This window comes from Thalia democratica, chromosome 4, assembly GCF_965202585.1.
Source record: "Thalia democratica chromosome 4, ktThaDemo2.hap1.1, whole genome shotgun sequence".
Taxonomy (NCBI): Eukaryota; Metazoa; Chordata; class Thaliacea; order Salpida; family Salpidae; genus Thalia; species Thalia democratica.
The window spans coordinates 44,775,021-44,800,789 of NC_139168.1; the positions used below are offsets into that span (position 1 = coordinate 44,775,021).

The 25,769-nt window shown below is 26.4% G+C and overlaps 1 protein-coding gene across 3 annotated transcripts in view; it reads right to left on the minus strand.

Annotated features, from left to right (window-relative positions):
- The window catches only part of LOC145833791 (cytospin-A-like), a 29,886-nt gene extending 22,862 nt beyond the window's left edge, over nt 1–7,024 (minus strand). For all 3 annotated transcript variants that reach the window (XM_082940977.1, XM_082940976.1, XM_082940978.1), the window contains exons 1-5: nt 6,886–7,024; nt 6,515–6,586; nt 6,230–6,400; nt 5,462–5,558; nt 818–947 (exon numbers count right to left, since the gene is read on the minus strand). In XM_082940977.1, the coding sequence (XP_082797103.1) occupies nt 818–947; nt 5,462–5,558; nt 6,230–6,400; nt 6,515–6,586; nt 6,886–7,000 (585 nt within the window). In that variant the 5' untranslated portion in view covers nt 7,001–7,024. The remainder of the gene's footprint in view (nt 1–817; nt 948–5,461; nt 5,559–6,229; nt 6,401–6,514; nt 6,587–6,885) is intronic.
- Between the last annotated feature and the right edge of the window lie 18,745 nt (nt 7,025–25,769).

Below are 25,769 nucleotides of genomic sequence, written 5' to 3' on the forward strand. Positions count from 1 at the left end.
ATTTAAAAAACTTCTCGAATTCAAGGTTTTCCAGGTTATTTTTGCCTAAATTGTCAAATTCCACGATATTTTTCGAGGATTCCTGGTTTTATGGCAACTCTGCAACTAAAGTTTTCTAAATACTGAATAAACTTTTACTACCTTTATTTAACAAGAAGCAGAAGTTTTACATATTTGTTTCACAATAGTTTCACAATATCGAGTAAATATTTATAAAAAGACATTTAACTTCCCGTAACATAATGTTTATTTATAAAAAATTTCTCCATTTTCAACTTCAAAAAAAGGAACAATTAGTGCTTAAAGTATTGCTAAAAATAGAAGCACATTTTTTAAGTAAATAGCTATGTAAATAGTTCGTGCCCGCTCGAAATTATTACTCTGATTTAACAAAACACTAATTGTAAAAATAAAATAAAGTTATAAACTAAAAAGTAAAGTTCTTTTAAACTATTTATTACACTTTTATAAAATCAATAGTTGCTGAAAACTTACTGCTAAATAATGTTTCAAATTGAAAACAAATTTGTAAAAATTAAAATTTTTAGAAACTGATACACGTTTACTAAAATTGTAGGCATTGAAAAAAAGAAAACTATATTTAATGTTCAATGACTTTCAAAATCATGCGCACCTATCAAAATAAGTCATATGTATATACTTAAGGAATGCAAATAAATTTACAAAAGTAAATTGATTTTGTAAATCGATCAAAACGAAAAGAGTGTATGGAACTAAATCAAAATACAAACTAAAAAGCTGAATAAAAAAGTTATTTGTTTTATATTGACCAAGGGATTATTAAATAAAAACAAACTTGCAAGACTTTTAAATGATTGTTTTTGCAAGAACCATCATTCTCTAGTTTTACAAGCTGAGTAAAACTATTTTGAGCTTCATTACTCTTCATCAACTCAATCATCTTATCAAGCTGCCTCTTCAGTACACTGTAGATAGTAAGATATTTTAAAAAACAAATTTGATAAAAATACAAAAGGATGTACTATCAAAATTATTAAAAAATACTTTTATAAGAAAATAATAAACGAAAGTCTGTGTCAAACTGTAGGTACTATCAATACTAATAATAACTGAGATTTCTATATTATACATATTTCAAAAGTAAATAATCAAATGAAAAAGCTGATAAAAAATTTATTTACAAGACCTTTTTATGCAAAGTGTTCTTTACTTTTAAATTTAAATGCTGTAAGAAATATTAATTTTCAAATAATTTTTTAATGTTATTGATTATTAATCAGAGTTTTATTTCTATTTAAGTACACATATATTCTGTAAATTAGCAAAATTTAAATGTTTAACCTCAGGATATAGTATCTTGTGAGCGGGTTGAACAATTTCGTTTAAAGTTAAAAATATTTGATTTAAATACAATAAATACCAGTAAAATTCACTAATTTTCCACTATAAACAAAAAAAAAATATTCTTTTCCCTACGCCTCCCCCCTACTTATTAGTTTACTTTTATTTATTTTGTAATTATGAATTTTGTTTTATAAGCGATGATTTTAGACAAACTTCTTTATTGTTTGTACTAAATGATACATAAGTTTGAATTTTTTGAATTGAATTATTTTTAACTTAGTTCATTTGTATATCATATTGTGTTTAGCTTGTGTTTTCATTTAAACTATGTTTTTGTATATATATATAATTTATCTTAAAGTGTTGAATATATTATAAGTTTATTTTATTTTTCTCTTTTTGTGTGTCCTGTTTAAGTGGCTCAGGTTTTGATGCCTGAGTCCAACATTGCACAATAAACAATATAATAATGATAATAATAATAATAATAATATGTTTTACAGTATTTTAAATAAATATACTTTAGTAAATTACTTGATTTAAAAAACAATGTTAATTTAAAAAACCATAGATTTTAAAGTCAATAAAAAACAAAATATTAATCAAACATAACGTATACTTTATACTTTTTACATTCATTTAAATTATAAAAAATATATTTGTTTTAAACACTCTGCCTAAATTTGAAAAACTTACGTTGTTAAAATTATTAATATAATTTAAATTATTTATTAAAATTATAAATTAAGTTTTTAGGTTGAGGCAGAACAAAAAAAACATCTTAATTATCACATTTATGGAAGCCTAGGTTGTCTATTTTTTTATTTAGTTCACTTAATTTAATTAATGCCAAAATTAAGGGTGTAAGGATTATTTAAATGTTGATCTTATGTTAAAGATTTTTAACTTAGCTAGCAGTTGCTTTTTATGGTTTTTTATTTCAAATTAGTTTGTTAAATACTAGAGTACAAAGTTGAATATTTCAATATGTTCCTAATATAATAATAAAGGACCAATGTAAATAAGAATAAAAAGACTATTTCATCAAAAATTTATCTTTTCTCACAGTTTTTAATCAATTGTTGTGTAACTTACGCAGTAAAATGTTTACTAAACAAAATAAATATTTCTAAAATTTTAATTACTTTTTAAATTTTAAGAATAGGATTTTTTTATTTATGCATGGAACAATTTTGAAAATCTGAGATAAATTCATAAAAATATTAGAGGTAGAAAATTTTAAAAATTTTTGTTCAAAAATCAGAAAAAATCGGCAATTAAAATTCTCTCCACCATAAGTTTTATTTGAAATTTTTTACGAAAACCACTATTTTTCAAAAATTGTTTATTGTTTTTTAACTCTGTAAAAAGTTTCTTATAAAGTAATAATCAGGGTTTGTGCGCGAAATTTTTTTTATTTAGCCTGACTGAGACCATTTTAGCCTGACATTTTTTCAAAGTAAGGAAAATTCCCTTTAGAAGTCATTTTATTTATTGGGGGGTCTTGATTAGTACTGTTGTAGTCTCCGACTTCAACCAGCTTTATCTCAAAAATATTTAGAGCTTTAAAAATCTGTAAAAAGCAACTCATAGCTTAATTACAACTCAATAAAATAAGACTAAACTGTGAAAAAGGTGACTGACCCCCCTATGCATAACAAATTCAGTGATAAATTTTAAAATAAGTGTTGTATCTAATCTATAACTAGTTTAAAAATTTAATATATTAATAGCTAATTAAAAACATTATAACCAGAAGATTTATAATAAAACGACGTGCATTGTTGTGTTTTATTAAAATTTAAAATGAAATGCTTACACACCAGTATTAAAATAAGTAATAAATGTTTATTATAGTATTTTGACTAATACTTAAAATTGATACATAATCATAAATCCTAAACTCTAAATAAATAAAGTCATTGTTGATGTCATATCAGAATTAAAAAACTTGCACTTAAATTATTAAAAAAACCTTTAATATTTTGTTCTTGTAAAGAAAAATGAATTGTACCTAAAATTTGTACTCCCACAAAACTTGTACTTATATCTTAAAGCTAAGTTTTAGTGTTGTGATTATCTCCAATAACTTTAAACAAACAGTAAAATATATGAATAAACTGTAAAGAGTTTTAATCTAAAAAGTATTTGGTATAAAGCCTTTAAATTAGAAAACAGTTAAACCAATCAAGCTCTGAAATACATAGCTGATATAAACAAATTTAAACAAACAGCTAAGTTGTTGAACTAAACTGTAATGTTTAAACTGTAATTTTTTATGATTTTTCATAATTATGACGTATATAATCTACTCAAAGCAAAATAATGAAGATTCTAAAAAAAATTTTAGAGATTCAACAAAAGATTTTAAGTATTTATTTTTAAAAATACTGACTGATTTTTTTTTAATAACTAAATCTTTATTTAGAAATAAATTCACATCCCAATTTGATCTTAAAAAGATTTCTCTATTTTTCCATCAATAATTTTCAAACATTTGAACTGAGAAAAACTGAGATTCTCAAATTTTTAAATAAAAAAACTGATTTAGCCTGACGTTTTTCGACTTTTTTCAAAAAAACTGATTTAGCCTGACTTAGCCTGATTTAGCTTGACGCGCACGAACCCTGAATAATAACCTTCATCTCAGGGTCAATGTTATTTTAATTTTTTTAAATATGACCCACTGTGGCCTTGATTTAAACATAAAATTTGTTTAGTAGAAGTGCATACAGAAAAGAATGAAATAAAACAGACTAGCTAAAAATAAAATTGTAAGTATCCTTATTCTAGTTCAATACATTTTCTAAACAGGCAGGAATTAACTTACCTAAACAACTCTTATTAGAAAAAATTAAAAACTGACTAGTACAAATAAAATTGCCAACATTTAAAAACAAAAAAATAGTTAATAGAGTTTTAAATTTAAATACTTTATTCAGTTGAAATTGAAATAATTAAGTTTATAAAATTTTAAGCATATTCGTTTTATTAATTTAGAATTTAAAATTGTTTATGCACAACCTGCAAAAATAAATTGAGCATCATTGTTTTGACAAGAATTATTAACCAAAAATTCGCACAACTTATCTAAATCATTAAAATAACTGTTCAATTATAATAATATGTGACGTATTTGGCAAAGGAAACATTTTTTTAATCATTGTTATAATATAATTGACTATTTTTGTCATGAATGAATGAAAAAAAATCTAAATTACATTAGAATTTTTATATCTTAAAAACCTAAAGTTGATTAAAGGAATTTTCACCTAGTTATTTCCAACTACTTTAAAATAAGTTCATTTAAGGATTTCGTGGCAACCCTGTTTCATAAGATAAAACTAAGTTATTTTTGGTTGTCATAAAAATAGCTTGACTTCTTAAATTACTTTACCTAACTATACTTTGAAAGAAAAAACTGTGTACTAATGTCAAACTTTGACACACAATTTATAAGTTACATGACAATTCAAACTCTGACAACTTAAACTCTTATACAAAAAATTAAAGTTTCATAAGTTAAAAAATAATAAACTTGAGAAAAAGAGTACAGAATACCTAGTTATTATGATTATGATGATAAAAATAATTCGAAAAAATTTCTTTAAAAGAAAAGTTTCATAGTTACTAAAAATAACAATATTTTAAAGCTTTTTTTTTCTAGCCATATCTCAAAATGAAAACTAAATCTAAAAAACTATAATGTACCAAAAATTAATTAATAACATTAACATGGTGAAAAAATGTTATTTATCATAAGAAAAAATACACAATATCTCGGAATTATAAATTTAGAATCTTCATAGTCATACACTTAATTTATTTAATGGGTCATTAAATATGTTTTAAGTAAAAAACATACAACAATTAAGTTTGTTTGTTTTGTATTAAACCACATTATAGACCAAACTTTCTTTTTTATGTTTAAAATTATTAAAATTAAAGGTAGAAATTACTCAACAAAATTGAGATGCTTGTATAAACTGACTTCAATTTCATATAAACTTAATAGTAATATTTTTATTACAACATATTAATTTTAAATTTTGTGAAGTTTACATGATAAACAGTATTTTATCACAAACAGTTTATGAATATTAATTACATCCTTTAACTCATTTTACAAACATACTTAATCTCTTGGTCTTTAGATTTTGATTGTGTTTCTAACTCTTTTATTTGGCTTTCCATCAGCTGCTTATCGGCCTCAGTTTTTGATTTAGATAAACCTTTAAAAAATACTTACGGTGATTTAGTTATAACTTTAATATAAACTTTATAATTGAGGTACACATAATTTCAAAATAATATGTTTATCTTACTTTCTTTTTTGAAGTAATTGAGTATTTTATTGGTGTTTTTATAGTGAAATTTTATTAGTAACAAGGTGTTTCCATTATTGATTCTTAATAGTTTTTTTAATTTCAAGAAACTTTCTTTGTACCAGAAAAAATGTGAAGCTGAACTTGAACAATACTTTGTGCATGCCATACAACAAGTAAATCAAAAGATCATGTACATTAAAAAAATAGTTCAAAATACATAATAAAACAGATACCAAAAATATTTAATGACCATTTGTATAAAATATTTAGTACAAGATATACTTTGTTTAAAGTAAAAAATAGTTATGAATTATTAGTTCAAAAAAGAGGTTACAATTTGTAGTTGTACAGTAAGAACAAATAAATTAAAAGAAGTAATTATTTTTAACAATATTAAGTGAAAGAAATACCACACTAACTGTAAAATAAATAATCTTTACTATTTTTAGTTTATACTGGGCAAAACTTGTTCTGTCTATTCTTTTAAATACAAAAAAAAAACCTAATTGGGTCAAGTTATTATACATACTAAAAATTGTTTTATTTAAGCTAATTGTTTATTAACAAAAAATTACTTCTTCGTGTGGACTTTAAGCTACCAACACTTCCAGCAGATACTTTACCGGTTGTAGTAGTAGAATTAGCAGATTGCTTATAACTTAATTTGTCCCTTGATTTTCCATCTCCAGCCCCTCTGCTAGACATCTGATGGTCCTTGTTCCTGAATTTAGTAGATGAAGTAGATCCTGTTAAATTTTTACTGACATCACCTAATGGTTAAGGTATAGGGATTCTTAAAGTAAAAAATTTATATTACAACTACATTTGAATTAAAAAATTCATAAATAACAGTAATCAACCATTTCCACTTTTACTTCGAGTAGTTGTTCTTTCTTTGGACTTGGTCAAATCTTCCTGACTTTGAGCTTTAGCTAAAAAAATTAAACATGACAAAATTACTATGATTACAATTACCAATCTAAAAGTAGTTTGTAAAGACAGTTTTATTACTAAAAAAAGTAATAGAATAATAAACATAGTCATGTAGTATTTGCCTTTTTATTACCATTTATTATATACTAATATGTTATTATTACTACTTATAAAATAAAGTTTTAATTTTAAAGTAAAAAGTTTTTAACACATCAAACTTACAATTAGAAGTAGTTCACAAATCAGTATCAAACCAATAATGGTTTATCATAAGGTTTTATAAAACATTTACACCAACCTTTGTTTTGCAATGAGCCTGTATTTGAAACATTTTTTGACCGTGAGCTTCTACAGTTATTAGTTGAAGAAATATTTCCTTGAGACTTTTGTATTTTTTTGTTTCCAGATATCATTATAAAACTTTAAACAAATCAAAGAGCTTTAAGAAGAAGACTTCAGTCAAAATCTAAATAATTTAAGCAAAAATATTATAAGTTAAAAATAACTATTTAAAATTTAAAAGGCTTAGAGGTGAGGGGGGTCCACCTTGATTTTTACAAGTTGATCTTATTTTATAGATTTTTATCTGAGCTATCAAAAATTTTTAACCGCTTCAAAAAATTCAAAGTAATTTTTGAGAAATAAGCGATCGAAAATGGTGACCTCAATAGGTTCCTTAATGGAAGGTGCAAACTAAAAGCGCAAAAAGAGACCATTTCACTAAAAATCTATCTCTTCCTTTATTTTTTAAGCAATTTTCTTCAAATTTTCACAGAAAGTGTATTATTAAATTTTAAAAAGATTGAATGCAGGATTTTTTTTAATTTTGAATAATAAAAATTTTATTAAAAAAAAACCACCTATTTTTTTTGTTTTTTTATCTAAAATTTTAGTTTTTTAATATTTCTTAAATTCCAACATTCAAAGTCTTTTAAACTATAAAAGGAACATTTCCTGAAAGTTTTAGGTCTCTAGATCAAAAAATGAAGGAGAAGATAGGTTTTTAGTGATTTTTTAAATTTCTGAAAAAATTGACCCCAAAAAATTTGCTGTTCATATGTTTGTATTGGAAACTTTTTTTTTAAATTAGAATATTTCAAAAGTTAAATATAGTTTTTTAATTCTATAAAAACTGGCTTGTAGTTTGTACTTTAAACTTTCATATAAGATCCAATATTATGTTTGGTAAAAAAAATGTCGGACCTCCCCTATGCCCTTAATCTTTGCTAGAAGAGATCCTAGCAAAACAAGCTCACTGGAATATATAATAACAAATTTAAACAGCTCTCTTTTGTTATTAAACTAGCACATATATCTGTGTGTTAACAAGTTTGTATGGGTGTTGGGAAGGTTTTTGACCAAGGCTTGGTTTGTTGATTAAAGTCTTGAAAGAATAGACTATATCAATTTTCCTCTAGATGTAGAGATCTTTGTTTATTGTTTTCAATAAATCAAAACATATAACAGTTATTATTCTTATTTTTAATCAACACATATATACAGTATACACCTTCTTTAGCTTATATTCTTTCCTTAAAGTATTTATTTTTTACAGAAATCTGTTTAAGTGTGTTAACTTGCTAACACACAGAAGCATGTGTTAGTTTGATAAATAAAATTACTGTTTAAATTTGTTATTAGGATAAAAACATAAACAAGTAAAAATTAAAAAAGTAAAAATAAAATAAATAAGTAAAAAACTAAGTTGAAACTTTATAAAAATGTGTAAACTAGCGTGAATTTTGAAAAAAAAAATCAAATAAGCTTTAGTATAAAAAAAACAAATTTTTAAGTCTGGGTTGGTTTAAGTTTTTTTTATAATCTGAACTAACTTGAATTATCTTGAGTATCCTGAGTGTGTGGCAACTTTAAAACTAGCCTGAGTTTATTCAAAAACCTAAAAAATCTACCTTTGACACAAACCAAGCTACTGTAATACAATTTAATCATCAACAGAAATTTTTGAGGTAAAAAAACTATGCTTAAATATAGCAATCAGTGTTGTTAAATTTTTAATGGTCATTTTATTAGCAAGCTATAAAATTTCATGCAATTACAAAGGCAAACTAACTCTTAAAAAAGTATATTTTATTAGTTAAAAAAGTTTAAAAATAATTTTTAATACTACACTGAAAAATTTAGTATATTTTACTGATTGCTTTATTAGAAAGAGTGATGAATCAAGTTCTTAATGAGAAAATAATGTAAATTCTGGTTTTTGTGATAAACATTGATAAAAAATAGTTTAAAAAAAAAGTAATCACTATATTCTAAATATTAAAGCTATCTTGTTTATTTTAACTCATATATGTTGCTTATTCAAAACTCAGAACAGTTAAAAAAAAATAGTGTTATTCCCATCTAGATTTTGTGTGAGTTTTTCTCCACACTAGGTCCATTAACAGTAATCAGGATTTATAAATATTTATATATTTCTTTTTCATGGTTATTGTGATACATGGTTAACTTTTTTGACAAACTTTTCTGACAAACTTTTGCTAATTTGCATATATAAAACCAAACTTCAGACAAACTTTTTAAATTTGTTTATCTTTCTAGACTAACTTTTAAAAAGTTAAAACTTGAAAAACTAAAATATATAAGGCAATAAAACAGGGTAACCCTAAATAGCGCCAGCTAGCGGATATTGTTTTTAAATTAATTTGATAAAACTAGATTATTGGTTAGTTATAAGTAATAAAAAAAACTTTATTAAATTCAAAAAACAATATTAAACAGAAAACAAATGTATAGAAAAACAGAAACAAAAAATATAAAAAATAAAAACTAGATTAATGACAAGCTTTAGTTATTCCAATTTAGTAAAATACTATTACTTCAATCTCGGAAAATAGTTTATAAACATTTCGTGATAGTAACGCAAACTTTACTAGTCATAAAATATTATGAAATATTAAAATAATTTTTTTAAATAGTAAATGCTCTAAAAGTTAGACGAATGAATAGTATTGTTTAGATAAACATAAATATACTTTCTTCATAAATGAAAAAGCTAGGCAACCTACTTATTTACATAATCAATTTTTTTATTAACTGTAACTTTTTAACTTCTTATAATTAAAAGTCAAAACTCTACTGTGCAGCAGTTCATGCATTTACAACAGCATACAAAACTTTCATTACTTTATGTCCGTGTTTGTGAGGCTCAATAAACGTTGAGTTAGAGTACAAGACGTTAGTTTTAAGCTTTGTAATTTTATACACAGTTTTGGATGGTACTCAACAACAGTACGTCGAAAAAAAAATTAATAAATTTGGGGTCAACAGGACCCCGTGAAATTTTGAATATTAAATTAAGGTACAAGATGTTAGTCTTTAGCTTTGTTATTTTGTACACAGTTTTAGATGGTACTCAACAATAGTACGTCGAAATTTTTTTTTATAAATTTGGGGTCAACTGGACCCCGTGAAATTTCGAATGTTAAATTAAGGTACAAGACGTTAGTCTTTAGCTTTGACATTTTGTAGACAGTTTTGGATCGTACTCAACGATAGTACGTCGAAAAAAAAATTAATAAATTTGGGGTCAACCGGACCCCGTGAAATTTTGAATATTAAATTAAGGTACAAGACGTTAGTCTTTAGCTTTGTAATTTTATACACAGTTTTGGATGGTACTCAACAATAGTACGTCGAAACTTTTTTTTATAAATTTGGGGTCAACTGGACCCCGTGAAATTTCGAATGTTAAATTAAGGTACAAGATGTTAGTCTTTAGCTTTGATATTTTATACACAGTTTTGGATCGTACTCAACGATAGTACGTCAAAAAAAAATTCAAAAAATTTGGGGTCAAGCCGACCCCGTGAAATTTTGAAAGCTTAATTAAGGTACAGGACGTTAGTTTTTTGCATTGTAAATTTATACACAGTTTTGGATCGTACTCAACAATAGTACGTCGAAAAAAAATCTAATAAATTTGGGGTCAACCGGACCCCGTGAAATTTTGAATATTAAATTAAGGTACAAGACGTTAGTCTTTAGCTTTGTAATTTTATACACAGTTTTGGATGGTACTCAACAATAGTACGTCGAAATTTTTTTTTATAAATTTGGGGTCAACTGGACCCCGTGAAATTTCGAATGTTAAATTAAGGTACAAGACGTTAGTCTTTAGCTTTGACATTTTGTAGACAGTTTTGGATCGTACTCAACGATAGTACGTCGAAAAAAAATTTAATAAATTTGGGGTCAACCGGACCCCGTGAAATTTTGAATATTAAATTAAGGTCTAAGACGTTAGTCTTTAGCTTTGATATTTTGTACACAGTTTTGGATCGTACTCAACGATAGTACGTCAAAAAAAATTTAATAAATTTGGGGTCAACCGGACCCCGTGAAATTTTGAATATTAAATTAAGGTCTAAGACGTTAGTCTTTAGCTTTGTAATTTTATACACAGTTTTGGATGGTACTCAACAATAGTACGTCGAAATTTTTTTTTATAAATTTGGGGTCAACCGGACCCCGTGAAATTTTGAATGTTAAATTAAGGTACAAGATGTTAGTCTTTAGCTTTGTAATTTTATACACAGTTTTGGATGGTTTTAAACAATAGTACGTCGAAAAAAAATTCAAAAAATTTGGGGTCAACCGTAACCCGTGAAATTTTGAATGTTAAGTTAAGGTACAAGACGTTAGTCTTTAGCTTTGATATTTTATACACAGATTCGAATCGTACTCAACGATAGTACGTCGAAAAAAATTCAAAAAATTTGGGTTCAAGCCGACCCCGTGAAATTTTGAAAGTTTAATTAAGGTACAGGACGTTAGTTATTTGCATTGTAAATTTATACACAGATTGAGATCGTACTCAACAATAGTACGTCAAAAAAAAAATTAATAAATTTGGGGTCAACCGGACCCCGTGAAATTTTGAATGTTAAATTAAGGTACAATATGTTAGTCTTTAGCTTTGTAATTTTATACACTGTTTTGGATGGTACTCAACAATAGTACGTCGAAAAATGAAATAAATTTGGGGTCAACCGGACCCCGTGAAATTTTGAATATTAAATTAAGGTACAAGATGTTAGTCTTTAGCTTTGATATTTTATACACAGTTTTGGATCGTACTCAACGATAGTACGTCAAAAAAAAATTCAAAAAATTTGGGGTCAAGCCGACCCCGTGAAATTTTGAAAGCTTAATTAAGGTACAGGACGTTAGTTTTTTGCATTGTAAATTTATACACAGATTTAGATCGTACTCAACAATAGTACGTCGAAAAAAAATCTAATAAATTTGGGGTCAACCGGACCCCGTGAAATTTTGAATATTAAATTAAGGTACAAGACGTTAGTCTTTAGCTTTGTAATTTTATACACAGTTTTGGATGGTACTCAACAATAGTACGTCGAAATTATTTTTTATAAATTTGGGGTCAACCGGACCCCGTGAAATTTTGAATGTTAAATTAAGGTACAAGATGTTAGTCTTTAACTTTGTAATTTTTTACACAGTTTTGGATGGTACTCAACAATAGTACGTCGAAAAAAAATTCAAAAAATTTGGGGTCAACCGGACCCCGTGAAATTTTGAATGTTAAGTTAAGGTACAAGACGTTAGTCTTTAGCTTTGATATTTTATACACAGATTCGGATCGTACTCAACGATAGTACGTCGAAAAAAAATTCAAAAAATTTGGGTTTAAGCCGACCCCGTGAAATTTTGAAAGCTTAATTAAGGTACAGGACGTTAGTTTTTTGCATTGTAAATTTATACACAGATTTATATCGTACTCAATAATAGTACGTCGAAAAAAAAATTAATAAATTTGGGGTCAACAGGACCCCGTGAAATTTTGAATATTAAATTAAGGTACAAGATGTTAGTCTTTAGCTTTGTAATTTTATACACAGTTTTGGATGGTACTCAACAATAGTACGTCGAAATTTTTTTTTATAAATTTGGGGTCAACTGGACCCCGTGAAATTTCGAATGTTAAATTAAGGTACAAGACGTTAGTCTTTAGCTTTGACATTTTGTAGACAGTTTTGGATCGTACTCAACGATAGTACGTCGAAAAAAAAATTAATAAATTTGGGGTCAACCGGACCCCGTGAAATTTTGAATATTAAATTAAGGTACAAGACGTTAGTCTTTAGCTTTGTAATTTTATACACAGTTTTGGATGGTACTCAACAATAGTACGTCGAAATTTTTTTTTATAAATTTGGGGTCAACTGGACCCCGTGAAATTTCGAATGTTAAATTAAGGTACAAGACGTTAGTCTTTAGCTTTGACATTTTGTAGACAGTTTTGGATCGTACTCAACGATAGTACGTCGAAAAAAAAATTAATAAATTTGGGGTCAACCGGACCCCGTGAAATTTTGAATATTAAATTAAGGTCTAAGACGTTAGTCTTTAGCTTTGTAATTTTATACACAGTTTTGGATGGTACTCAACAATAGTACGTCGAAATTTTTTTTAATAAATTTGGGGTCAACCGGACCCCGTGAAATTTTGAATGTTAAATTAAGGTACAAAATGTTAGTCTTTAGCTTTGTAATTTTATACACAGTTTTGGATGGTTTTAAACAATAGTACGTCGAAAAAAAATTCAAAAAATTTGGGGTCAACCGGACCCCGTGAAATTTTGAATGTTAAGTTAAGGTACAAGACGTTAGTCTTTAGCTTTGATATTTTATACACAGATTTTTTGTCAATTAACTGTTTGAACTGGTGGTGATACTTCTTCATGAACTGACAGTGTTACTTCTTCATGAACTGGTGGTGATACTTCTTCATGAACTGACAGTGATACTTCTTCATGAACTGACAGTGATACTTCTTCATGAACTGATGGTGATGTTTCTTCATAAACTGAGGGTGATACTTCTTCATGAACTGACAGTGATACTTCTTCATGAACTGATGGTGATGTTTCTTCATAAACTGAGGGTGATACTTCTTCGTGAACTGACAGTGATACTTCTTCATGAACTGATAGTGGTACTTCTTCATGAACTGATGGTGATACTCTTTCATGAAGTCGTGGTGATACTTCTCCATGAACTGATGGTGATGTTTCTTCATGAACTGAGGGTGATACTTCTTCATGAACTGGTGGTGATACTTCTTCATGAACTGATAGTGGTATTTCTTCATGAACTGATAGTGGTATTTCTTCATGAACTGATGGTGATGTTTCTTCATGAACTGAGGGTGATACTTCTTCATGAACTGATGGTGATGTTTCTCCATGAACTAAGCAACCATTGATAGCTGGTTGTACTTCTTTTTCCACTGCTGATTGTACTATGTTAAACATGACTTAAAAATCAAAGGCATAAGTTCAAGTTTTCATTTTTCTAATTAAAAACAAATGTTATTTTATATTTTCCAATCTATTAAACTTTTAAAAAAACACTTCTAACAATAAACACAATAAATCATTTCTTACCAGTACCTTGCCCTGATCTCAGTTCTGTAATTTCTTTCTCTCTGCAAACTGTACCTACCTGGTTATAATAAGTCATTTCTAAAAACTTGCTGACTATGTTAACAAAATTTTACGAATATCACTATTATATAGGAAAGTAATATCATATAAATTGTCTCTTTGGTCTGTAAAAAATGTAGAACTACAAGAGCTTTTTTTCTGAAAAATGAAGTTAACTTATACTAGAGGTTGTAAAAGTAGATAAACAAATAATAGTTTCCTTTACTAAGAAATTGTTATAACACCACGTTTAGAAAGCTTTGTTTTATCATGGTTTTATATGTAAGGAAAGTCTCATAAAATTTAGCTCTAAGTAAAAAATAACTATTTTATCACACTAACCTTACTAGAATCACTTTTATTAATACTGCTACTTCTCTGCATAAATTAAACTGTGTTATGTTATTTAACTTTAAATGTTAGCTATTATTGTCTATTTTCTCATTTACAACATTAAAATAATAACTATTACTTAAACTCTAAAGCATTGAAAGTTTAAAGAATAAACAAAAACTCATTACTTTAAATTAAACAACTACAAAATTTATAAAACTATACTAAGTAATTGTACTTACATATTTTTGTTGTATCTCGTTTTTATATGTGTTCCAATACCTCTTTAGTCTTAAACAGTTTCTTTTATGTCTGTCCTTATTTGCTCGGGGAGCTGCTTTTTTTGATATTAACAAACAGGCTCTGTGTAAATTGTTATCCACTTCTTTAAAAAAACCACTTTCTGTGGCAGCACTAACAAAGTTTTTGTTACTTTGAAAAACAATATTCATAAAAAGTTTTATCAATTTACTATGCTGAAAATAAATCTTGTTTATTAGATATACTTTTGCAACAAGTATCTCTCATACATTTTATCTAAAAGCAGAACATAGTATCATATTATTAATAAAATGTAGCTAATTGTCTCTCACAACAAGAATCTGCCTAATTTGAAAAATTAGCAAAAAAAAAAGAACAAAACTTAATCAAATCCTGCTTCTTTAAGTTAAAAACAATTAAAAAAAAACACAGGTAAATTAGAAATTGTAACTTATGATATTCAGAAAGTTTAGAGTCTTAAACACGAAAATTGTATGTACTAGAATTACTAAATAAATTGAAAACTTTAACTTAGGTATTGAACTTAAAACTACTAGATTTAAAAATACAATCAGCTTAAAGTGATAAATAAAGTAAATGACTTACATACTACCATGAATAAAGGTATTTGAATTAAATTTATAACTTGATAAATTGCTATTTAGCTGGAATTAATTTAACTACTTTAAACTTGCATAGAAAATTTTTGAATAACATTGTTTCTAACATTGTGACGTAACTAATGTATATTTTGAACTAAATTAATGATATATTTAGTTTTTAGAGTTTAAAGCTGGAGCTTTTTTAAGTCTAACGTCTTGTACCTTAATTTAACATTCGAAATTTCACGGGGTCCGGTTGACCCCAAATTTTTTGAATTTTTTTTCGACGTACTATCGTTTAATTCGATCCAAAACTGTGTACAAAATATCAAAGCTAAAGACTAACGTCTTGTACCTTAACTTAACATTCAAAATTTCACGGGGTCCGGTTGACCCCAAATTTTTTGAATTTTCTTTCGACGTACTATTGTTTAAAACCATCCAAAACTGTGTATAAAATTACAAAGCTAAAGACTAACGTCTTGTACCTTAATTTAACATTCAAAATTTCACGGGGTCCGGTTGACCCCAAATTTTTTGAATTTTTTTTCGACGTACTATCGTTTAATTCGATCCAAAACTGTGTACAAAATATCAAAGCTAAAGACTAACGTCTTGTACCTTAACTTAACATTCAAAATTTCACGGGGTCCGGTTGACCCCAAATTTTTTGAATTTTTTTTCGACGTACTATTGTTTAAAACCATCCAAAACTGTGTATAAAATTACAAAGCTAAAGACTAACGTCTTGTACCTTAATTTAACATTCAAAATTTCACGGGGTCCGGTTGACCCCAAATTTATAAAAAAAAATTTCGACGTACTATTGTTGAGTACCATCCAAAACTGTGTATAAAATTACAAAGCTAAAGACTAACGTCTTAGACCTTAATTTAATATTCAAAATTTCACGGGGTCCGGTTGACCCCAAATTTATTAAATTTTTTTTCGACGTACTATTGTTGAGTACGATCCAAAACTGTGTACAAAATATCAAAGCTAAAGACTAACGTCTTGTACCTTAATTTAACATTCAAAATTTCACGGGGTCCAGTTGACCCCAAATTTATAAAAAAAAATTTCGACGTACTATTGTTGAGTACCATCCAAAACTGTGTATAAAATTACAAAGCTAAAGACTAACGTCTTGTACCTTAATTTAATATTCAAAATTTCACGGGGTCCGGTTGACCCTAAATTTATTAGATTTTTTTTCGACGTACTATTGTTGAGTACGATCTAAATCTGTGTATAAATTTACAATGCAAAAAACTAACGTCCTGTACCTTAATTAAGCTTTCAAAATTTCACGGGGTCGGCTTGACCCCAAATTTTTTGAATTTTTTTTCGACGTACTATCGTTGAGTACGATCCGAATCTGTTTATAAAATATCAAAGCTAAAGACTAACGTCTTGTACCTTAATTTAACATTCAAAATTTCACGGGGTCCTGTTGACCCCAAGTTTATTAAATTTTTTTTCGACGTACTATTGTTGAGTACCATCCAAAACTGTGTACAAAATAACAAAGTAAAAAACTAACGTCTTGTACTTTAATATAACATTCGAAATTTTACGGGGTCCGGTTGACCCCAAATTTATTAAATTTTTTTTCGACGTACTATCGTTGATTACGATCCAAAACTGTGTACAAAATATCAAAGCTAAATACTAACGTCTTGTACCTTAATTTAACATTCGAAATTTCACGGGGTCCGGTTGACCCCAAATTTTTTAATTTTTTTTTCAACGTACTATCGTTAAGTACGATCCAAAACTGTGTTTAAAGTAACAAAGCGAAAAACTAACGTCTTGTACCTTAATTCAACTTTCAAAATTTCATGGGGTGCGGTTGACCCTAAAATATTTGAATTTTTTTCAACGTACTATTATTGAGTACGATTCAAAACTGTGTGTCAAACAACAAAGCAAAAAACTAACTTGTTGTACCTTAATTTAAGTTTCAAAATTTCATGGGACCGGTTGACCCCAATTTTTTTTAATTTAGTTTGGGACGTACTCACGTTGAGTACGATCCAAAACTGTGTGTAAAATAATAATGCAAAAAACTAACTTTTTGTACTTTTGTAAGGACAGTGTCCCCACTTGTCCTTTTGATAAGCACATATTTTTACGAATGAATACTATCATATATAATATGAGACTTTTCAGCCTTAAAAAGTGTGTTACAAAAACACTTGAATAAATACAAGAAGTTTCCCCGCAAATGGAAATTTTCCCCGAAAGAAAAGCAAATACTCTCGAGTTAGTTTTGGTATAAAATGCCTATTTAAATGCGATTCCCATAATCTAGCTTGGGCTAAGCAGCCAGCACAGTGTTATCTTTTACAAGTTTGTTATTTTAAGAATTGTCGCATCTTCTAATAAATAAGTCCAGTTGAAGTTCATCTCTTGCTTAATTAACCAGCAACTTGTAAATTCGGTACAATTTATTTCATTTTTTGTTCAGTTTCAGTATCGTGAGTTTCATTTACTTGAATTCGTTGTCGAAGTTAGTTTTTATTGTATCTTTACTTAATCGCTTAAATAATAGTAATTACTTATTGTTTTAATTGCTTGGAACTGTATTATACTTTCTTTTTTTTGTTTGTAGTTTTATAAATAATAGTGTAGAAATAAATTGTAGTGTGTTGTAATTGTTTAAATTTTGACCTAACTTGATTATCGTTGTTTGAAGTTTTCATAACATATGTTTGTATAAGTTAAATTAGTTTTTTAATTAGATCGAAAACTAAAGTTATTATGTTTCGAGTTTTCTAATACTATTAAAGTTATTTAATATTTACTCATAAGGTGTTTTAACTTAAGTATATTTTGCCACGAAGACGTTATAACATTGTATTATAACCAATTCACAAGTTATGAATAAAGTTACATACATAATTACTTAGTATTTAGTAACGCATTTATTTATTGGTTTATTTATTTTTCCCAAATTTTTGAATTTTTTTATCGACGTAATATTGTTGAGTACGATCCAAAACTGTGTGTCAAAACTTATTTGTTGTATGTACCTTAATTTAATTTTCAAAGTGTTACCGTTACGTTGTCTGGTTGACCTCAAATATTTTAAGTTTTTAATAAAAGTTTTGCGTGACTAATACAAAATGTTTGTGAACTGTTTTCCGAGATTGAAGTAATATAATGGTATTTTACTAAATTGGAATAACTAAAACTTGTCATTTATCAAGTTTTTATTTTTTATATTTTTTGTTTTATTTTAATAGTTTTATTTTCTATTTCAATAGTTTTTTTTATTACTTTTAACTAACCAATAATCTAGTTTTATCAAATTAATTTAAAAACAATATCCGCTAGCTGGCGCTATTTAGGGTTACCCTGTTTTATTGCCTTATATATTTTAGTTTTTCAAGTTTTAACTTTTTAAAAGTTAGTCTAGAAAGATAGACAAATTTAAAAAGTTTGTCTGAAGTTTGGTTTTATATATGCAAATTAGCAAAAGTTTGTCAGAAAAGTTTGTCAAAAAAGTTAACCATATTGTGATACATTTGATTTCTCATTGAAAAGTTCTTACCTCTGAATTGCTGAAGTGAAAACAAAACAATTTTATTTAAAAATTTTATTTACTTTTAAAACAAAAGTTTCAAAAGGGAAAAGTATACTTAACTAAATAATAATATTTAATGGATTCAGTATAAATTTAAATCTTAAAAAGTAAAATAGTTTCGATGAATAAAATTACAAAATATTAATATATAACTATATATAACTGTAATATAAATTAATTAAATTTACTAAAGTTTCTTAAATGTCAATGTTTTTTCTTCTAAATAAACTTATTTTCTTAGTGTATCAAATCGAAAATACATTAAAAAAGGTTCAGTAAGAAGTATTCTTATGCTTTTATTAGGCTTAATCAAGTTTTAATTTATTGGTTGTTTTTATTCTGTTAAATAGTTACTTTATTAGGTAAATTAATAAATTATTACGTTAATTTTTATCTCACCCATTTGTTTAATATTTAATTTTCAGAAGTAATATGCATAAAAAATAAGAAGTTTAAGAATTCTAAAATAATTTTTTTTTATATAGTTGTTTCAAATTACTTATTTAATTTTAAAGCTAACTTAAATTCGATAAAACTAGTTCAGCATAAAATCTTAAATTAGTTTTAAACTATAGGTGTTCTTAGTAAAAGATTTATAATTCATTATTATCTTAAGTAAAGTAAACAACAATAGAAAATATTATCTTTGCAGGAAATCTTGATATATCTTTATGTACTTTATACTTTTCTTAAACAAACACATAAAACTTATTTAAAAAATCAACTTTATCTTATCTATAATTTACATTTAAGATAAAACTACATATATTATAAGAACCACACCAGGTTTTTATATATTTAAGAGGTCGGCGAACAGCGGCCTGCGGGAAAATGCAGCTTTCAAAACTAAAATATGCGGCCCGCGAGAAATACATTTAGGTTCAAAACTTACCTTATCAAAAGCATATATAATATTTTTTTTTGTAATAAGACACCTAAACCTAATTAAATGAATACTTATTACTTAAGCCCTAAAATTCATTATATTATCACATTTTTAGCTTTAAACAGTATTGTTATGTTGAATACTACTCTGAAATAACTGTAGCCCGGAAAGACTTTTTTAACAGTGCGGCCTGCGAGCAAACTTTTTCTCAGAAAATTTGCTGGCGACTTAAAAAGGGGTTCCGACTGCCGCCCCTAATATAGACACTGTTTTTCGAGCAATTATAAAAATTAGTTTACAGTTAAAAACAGACGAAATTATGAAAGGTTTTAGGTTAATTATTATTATTACAATTAACGAATAATACTTTCATAAAACTTTTTATAATAAACGACAATTAGTCAAAAATGAAAGTATTAAAACAAATTTATATATCTGTCTTTTCCTGCACCTTTTCTTTAATAATTTGACATAAACGTTCATATTGACATAGTTTTCTCAGCTAGCTGTCAGTTTACTAGAGTTACTTGTTTTTTATTAATGAACATAAAACATTTTTCACAACTTAAAACTCATTTGTCTTTTATGACGACTTTAATACTTTACTTTTAAATTTGTCGGTTTAATAGTTTTATTTAATAAAACAACAAAATATTAGTATATAATTATATAAATAAATTAAAGTTACTAAATTTTCTTAAGCGGCAATTTTTTTTCCTCTAAATAAACTTATTTTTTTAGTGTGTCAGATCGAAAATACATTAAAAAAGGTACAGTAAGTAGTATTCTTATGCTTTTATTAGGCTTAATCAAGTTTTAATTCATTGGTTGTTTTTATTCTGTTAAATAATTACTTTATTAGGTAAATTAGTAAATTATTACTTTAATTTTTATCTCATCCATTTGTTTAATATTTAATTTTTAGAAGTCTACTATTTAAAAAAAATTTAAAAAAAGACTTTTAGTCTACTAATTTTAACAATCGTTTTTCAGTGGTGGCTAAAATATAAGTATATATAAATTGAATTAGGCTTATGAGTTGTATCAGTTTGTCTTGGTGTATTATGAATAATTTTTATAAAGTTTTTCAGATAAATTTCAAGCCAAAATTTTTAGTGGATTGAAATTGAAACTTTAGAAATAAATACAATTAGATAAATTATTTAATGTTATTGAGATAAATGATGAAACTTAGATTTTTTCTTGACTAAGAGAAACAAGAAAGCTATAAAAAAAAACAGCAAAAAAAGTTTTTAAATGTTATACACAGTCTATAATTTTTTATTTTTTGTCTTTATAATAATAAAATAACAATAGTAATATTACAGATTGTTTTTTATTTAACAAATAATAAATACAATTTTAAATTTACAATGAAATTAAAGCTTTGCAAATATTCAAAACAAAAAAAATCAATTCTTTAGAACTCTTTAGTGTTGTGTATCTTGTATTTATTATTTAAAAATTATTTTTTTAACTTATTTATAGAAGCTACAAAGAGCTGAATGTTTTCGATTTTTTTTCGCATACAAATATAGTGGTCTATCGGATCCAAGATTCGGTTCCGAATCCGACCGGATCAAACCGGAAACTAAATTCTTTAAAAATCCGGATCCTAGCTGAGATTTGACCGGATCCGGATCCAGTTAGTTTGGAAAGACTTTGTTTTCTACGATCAGCTTCTTTCAGTTTAATATACTTAAACTATTGTGTTTTAGAAAATTAATACATAGAATTAGTCAAGCAAAACAGACTAATTAAAGTTCAGTTAATTCAATTATTTGTTGTAAACATACAGGTACTTACATCAATTAGAGTATTAATTTAAAGTTTCTTGCAGATTAGAATCTTCTACTGACTTTATAACTAACAGCAATGAACCAAGCTAGTATTAAGAGTTATTGCCCTGTAAAACAATGGTAAATAAACGATTCAAAAGATATCAAAATTCATAAAAAATTATGAACATGACAGCTATGGACAAACAACCACTTTCAGTTACTAGCGATCAAGGTTTCATAGACGTGTTGGTTGCTTTATAGCCAAGTTACTTGATTCCAAGTACTAAATACTTCATTGATACAATTCTTCCTCAGACTTTATGAAAGTTTAAAGATAAAAACACAAACTAAGTTATCAGAAACTTCGTTTTTGCCATTTACAAGTGACATATGGAAAAATCAAAAACAAAGACATCATATCTTTCTTCAACAGCGCATTGGTTGGATGAAAGCTTTGAGGAAAAACACCGAGCTTTGTACTATAAGGAAATAGAAGGCTCTCACACTTGCTTTAAAAATTTTGAAAACATAAAGGAGATGATTGAAAATTGGGGTATTAATATGAACCTCATTCACATTTTTTCTGCGACAATGCATTTAGAATGAAGGCTGGTATGTAGTTTCTAGAATCCTCTTAAGCACTCTGTTTCATTCAAACGCTTCAACTGATATTTAAAGATTCACTGTTTTCAGAAAGTAACATAATTGTGTTAATAACCAAGGCCCGTCAAACTGTTGGCCTTGTTCAATCATTATTCTACATCGTGCGAATGAACACTAGAAAAATTTAAAACAGGTGTTCACAACTACGTTGTTAACAAAAAGTTTAAACCCAAAAGTATTCTTACAGCTGATGAATGGAAACTTGTTAACCTCCTTAATGAACTGCTCGAACCTTTTTACATGGTAACGCAGCAGTGTAGTAAACACAACGAATTGCTGTCAAAAGTAATCACGCATGCAGCAGCACTAAAAAAGCTATTAAATCATGAAGCTAATAGTCCACCAGGTCAAAGTAGTTCTGCAACCTTGGCATCCTGGCAAAAAATATAAAACACTCCTTTGAAAAAAGGTTTTATACTATTATAACAGCACACAAATAAACCTTTATGATAACGACTTGTTTTTAATCACGACAGCTGTTAATCCACGGTATCGACTTAACTTTTTCGCTACTAATCTCAAACAGAAGGTTGTAAGCAGTGATCTACCGGATCCAGATCTTTTTTTCAGTTTAAGATCCGAATCTACTTTTAAATTTAAGATCCAGCTGGATCCGGATTTTTACTAGCGCACAAAATTATAAAGTTTAATTATTATAGTGGCATAAATTAGTAAAAATTGTTTACTAATAGAAAAATTTTGTTAAAAAAGCACATACTATTGACTAAATATTTTATTAAACACTAGTAAAAAGAACATTGTAAAAAAAATGCATATAAGAACCCCTTAGTTTAAATGTTAAATTTCAAGCTACTTATACGACTAAACTTGAATCTATACCTTGTATGACGTAAAAGAAAAACAAATTAAATGTCATAATTTTTTAAAAAATAACGAATTTTTTTTTATGATAAGCTTTTTAGAATACTTTTATTTACAAAAGTTAAAAGTATAAGATGAACAATAAATTCTTTAGCAACTGTTTACATATATACAATAAAACTATTCAAAATATAAATTTAAGTGTTTGTTAACAAAAGATCCTAGTGAAACAAGTTCACTGGAATATAAAATTTAAAAATATATATAGTAATCTTCCTTTATTGTACCAACATATGTTTCTGTGTGTTAAAAGATTAACACACTTCAACTGGGTTCTGTTAAAAAAATAAATGCTGTAATGTAAGAATAGAAGCTAAAGTAGGTGTATACATGTGTTCATTAAAATGAAAATAGTTTCTACAGATTTTTAGCGGTTAATATTTAATGTTAGGTAAAATACTTAATGTTAGATCCGACTGTTATAAAACTATAAAATATTTGTAATTATTAAGTCTAAATTAAGTAAAGCAAATTAAAATACACAACAAAACAACAAAACATAATATAAACCACTCACATGAATGGAAAAAATAACTTAATTGTTGTGTATTTTAGTTTACTTTACTTATTTTAGGCTTAATAATTACAAGTATTATATAGTTTTATACAGTCGGATTTAACATTGATGTTTATTTTATATTAACCTGTAAAAATCTGTAGAAATTATTTAATTTTGTTTTAATTTTAATGAAAACACGTATACCCCTACTTTATTCTATGCTTCTATTCTTACATTAGTGTAGTTATTTTTTACAGAACCCAGTTGAAATGTGTTGATTCCTTAACACACAGAAACATATGTTGGTACAATAAAGGAAGATTGCTGTATAATTTGTTTTCATAAATGTTATTTACTAATTTACTTTATTATATATATGTATATGCTAAATAATTTATTGTTCATCTTATAGTTTGAACTTTTGTAAAAAAAAGTATAATGTAAGCTTATCATAAAAAAAAAAGTTTATTAAACGATAAAAAAAGTGCTCAATAAGTTTTGTCTAAGGATCTGGGATACGAACAAACCTTTCGCTTATCAAGTCATAGAACACATGTCATAAAAAATAAATAAAGTTCGTTGTTTTTTAAAGGATTGAAATATTTAATTTATTTTTCTTTTAAATCGTACAAGGTATAAAATTCAAGTTTATTCGTATAAGTAGCTTAAAGTTTAGCATTTATACTAAGATTTCGTATAGGTGCTTTTTTTACAACGTTTTTTTTTCTAGTGTTTAAACAAAACATTTAGACAATAACATTGTTTTTTTTATAACTTGCATTAAACAACTTTTAATGATTAATCGTATTGTATTGCTTAAACTTTAAAAATTTGTTCTCTACTTAAATTACATAAAACTTAAAACATTTAGGGTCCGGATCAGGCCGGATTTTAATTTTAAGAAAAAGACTCAGATTTGACCAGATCCTAGTTTAAAAGTAAGATCCTGATCCGGTTCCGGCCGAATCTTAATTAAAAAAGCTCTGGATCCGGCCTTATACTTAATAGTGGATCCGGTAAATCACTATAAAAATTTGATATTATTTTAAAATAAGACAAAATGATCGAGAGCCTTTAGATATCAAAAGATGTTTATAAATCGATTTTTTTTATTTTTTTCAAGTTTTAATCTTTATTTTAAAAATAATAAACCAACTAATATCTAAAGACTGTGAAAATTGTAGCTTAAATTAAAACATTAGAAGTTTTTAAAAAAGTTAATTTTTAAAGTATGTATTTTGGATATTTCTTTGTTAGACATAAAAATTCACAACTGAAGACTAAATTGTAGATGCCCGTAAAATTCACCTAATTGTATTTTTTAATATAAATTGTTTTAAGATAGTAATAGAATATAAGTCTATTTGAAATCACATTATTTAGTTTTACTATAATTTATTATTGTTGCACTTGACTTTTATTATTATTTCAAGTTTGTTGTCCTACGCTGGACCAATGCATCAACACTTGGGCTAAAAGACACGTAAGAAAGAGACGAAAAGGTAAAAATAATACAAAAAATTCATATTGTTTAAACTTATAAAACGTAAATTTGCTTAGTTATTAAAAGTTAACTATATTATACTAAATTTTAAACAAACCACTTTCTACAGTTTATTGTTTTTTTTTATTGAATAGAAAAAAAGCGCTCAAGATATTTGGTCAAAAGACCTAATATACAAAGGAATCCTTCGGCTATAGAGTCGTACACCACTTGTAGCAGCTTAACACATTGTCGAGGACTGTTTAATCAAATGTTTCAATAGAACTTTGGTAACTTTCCGATTTACATTAAAAAATTGAGAATACATAACATTTTTGCTTTTTAGTGTCAAAAAAATTCGGTCAATTTTTTATTTACAAAGAATATTAAGCATGTTTGAGATTAATATATTAAGTATTAACTTAAAAACCAGTCTTTGTCTAATTGTAGAAAACTTCTCACAATAAAGTAAGTTTGAAATATTTTGACTTTATTATGATTAAACTATAAAGTTACCACGTATTTTTTGCTTTACAGAATACCTAGCTGTGTAATAATTGTGTAACTATTATGATGTAATATAACAAACTGCTCGATTAGTCTGTAATCGCATAAGGGAAATTTTCAATAAAACAGTAGTATAAAGAAAAGCTCTTCATAACTTCTATATTATTAGGCTTTAAAATTTCAAACCTCAAAACTAACGTTTGATAATAATATCAAGATACAATACTT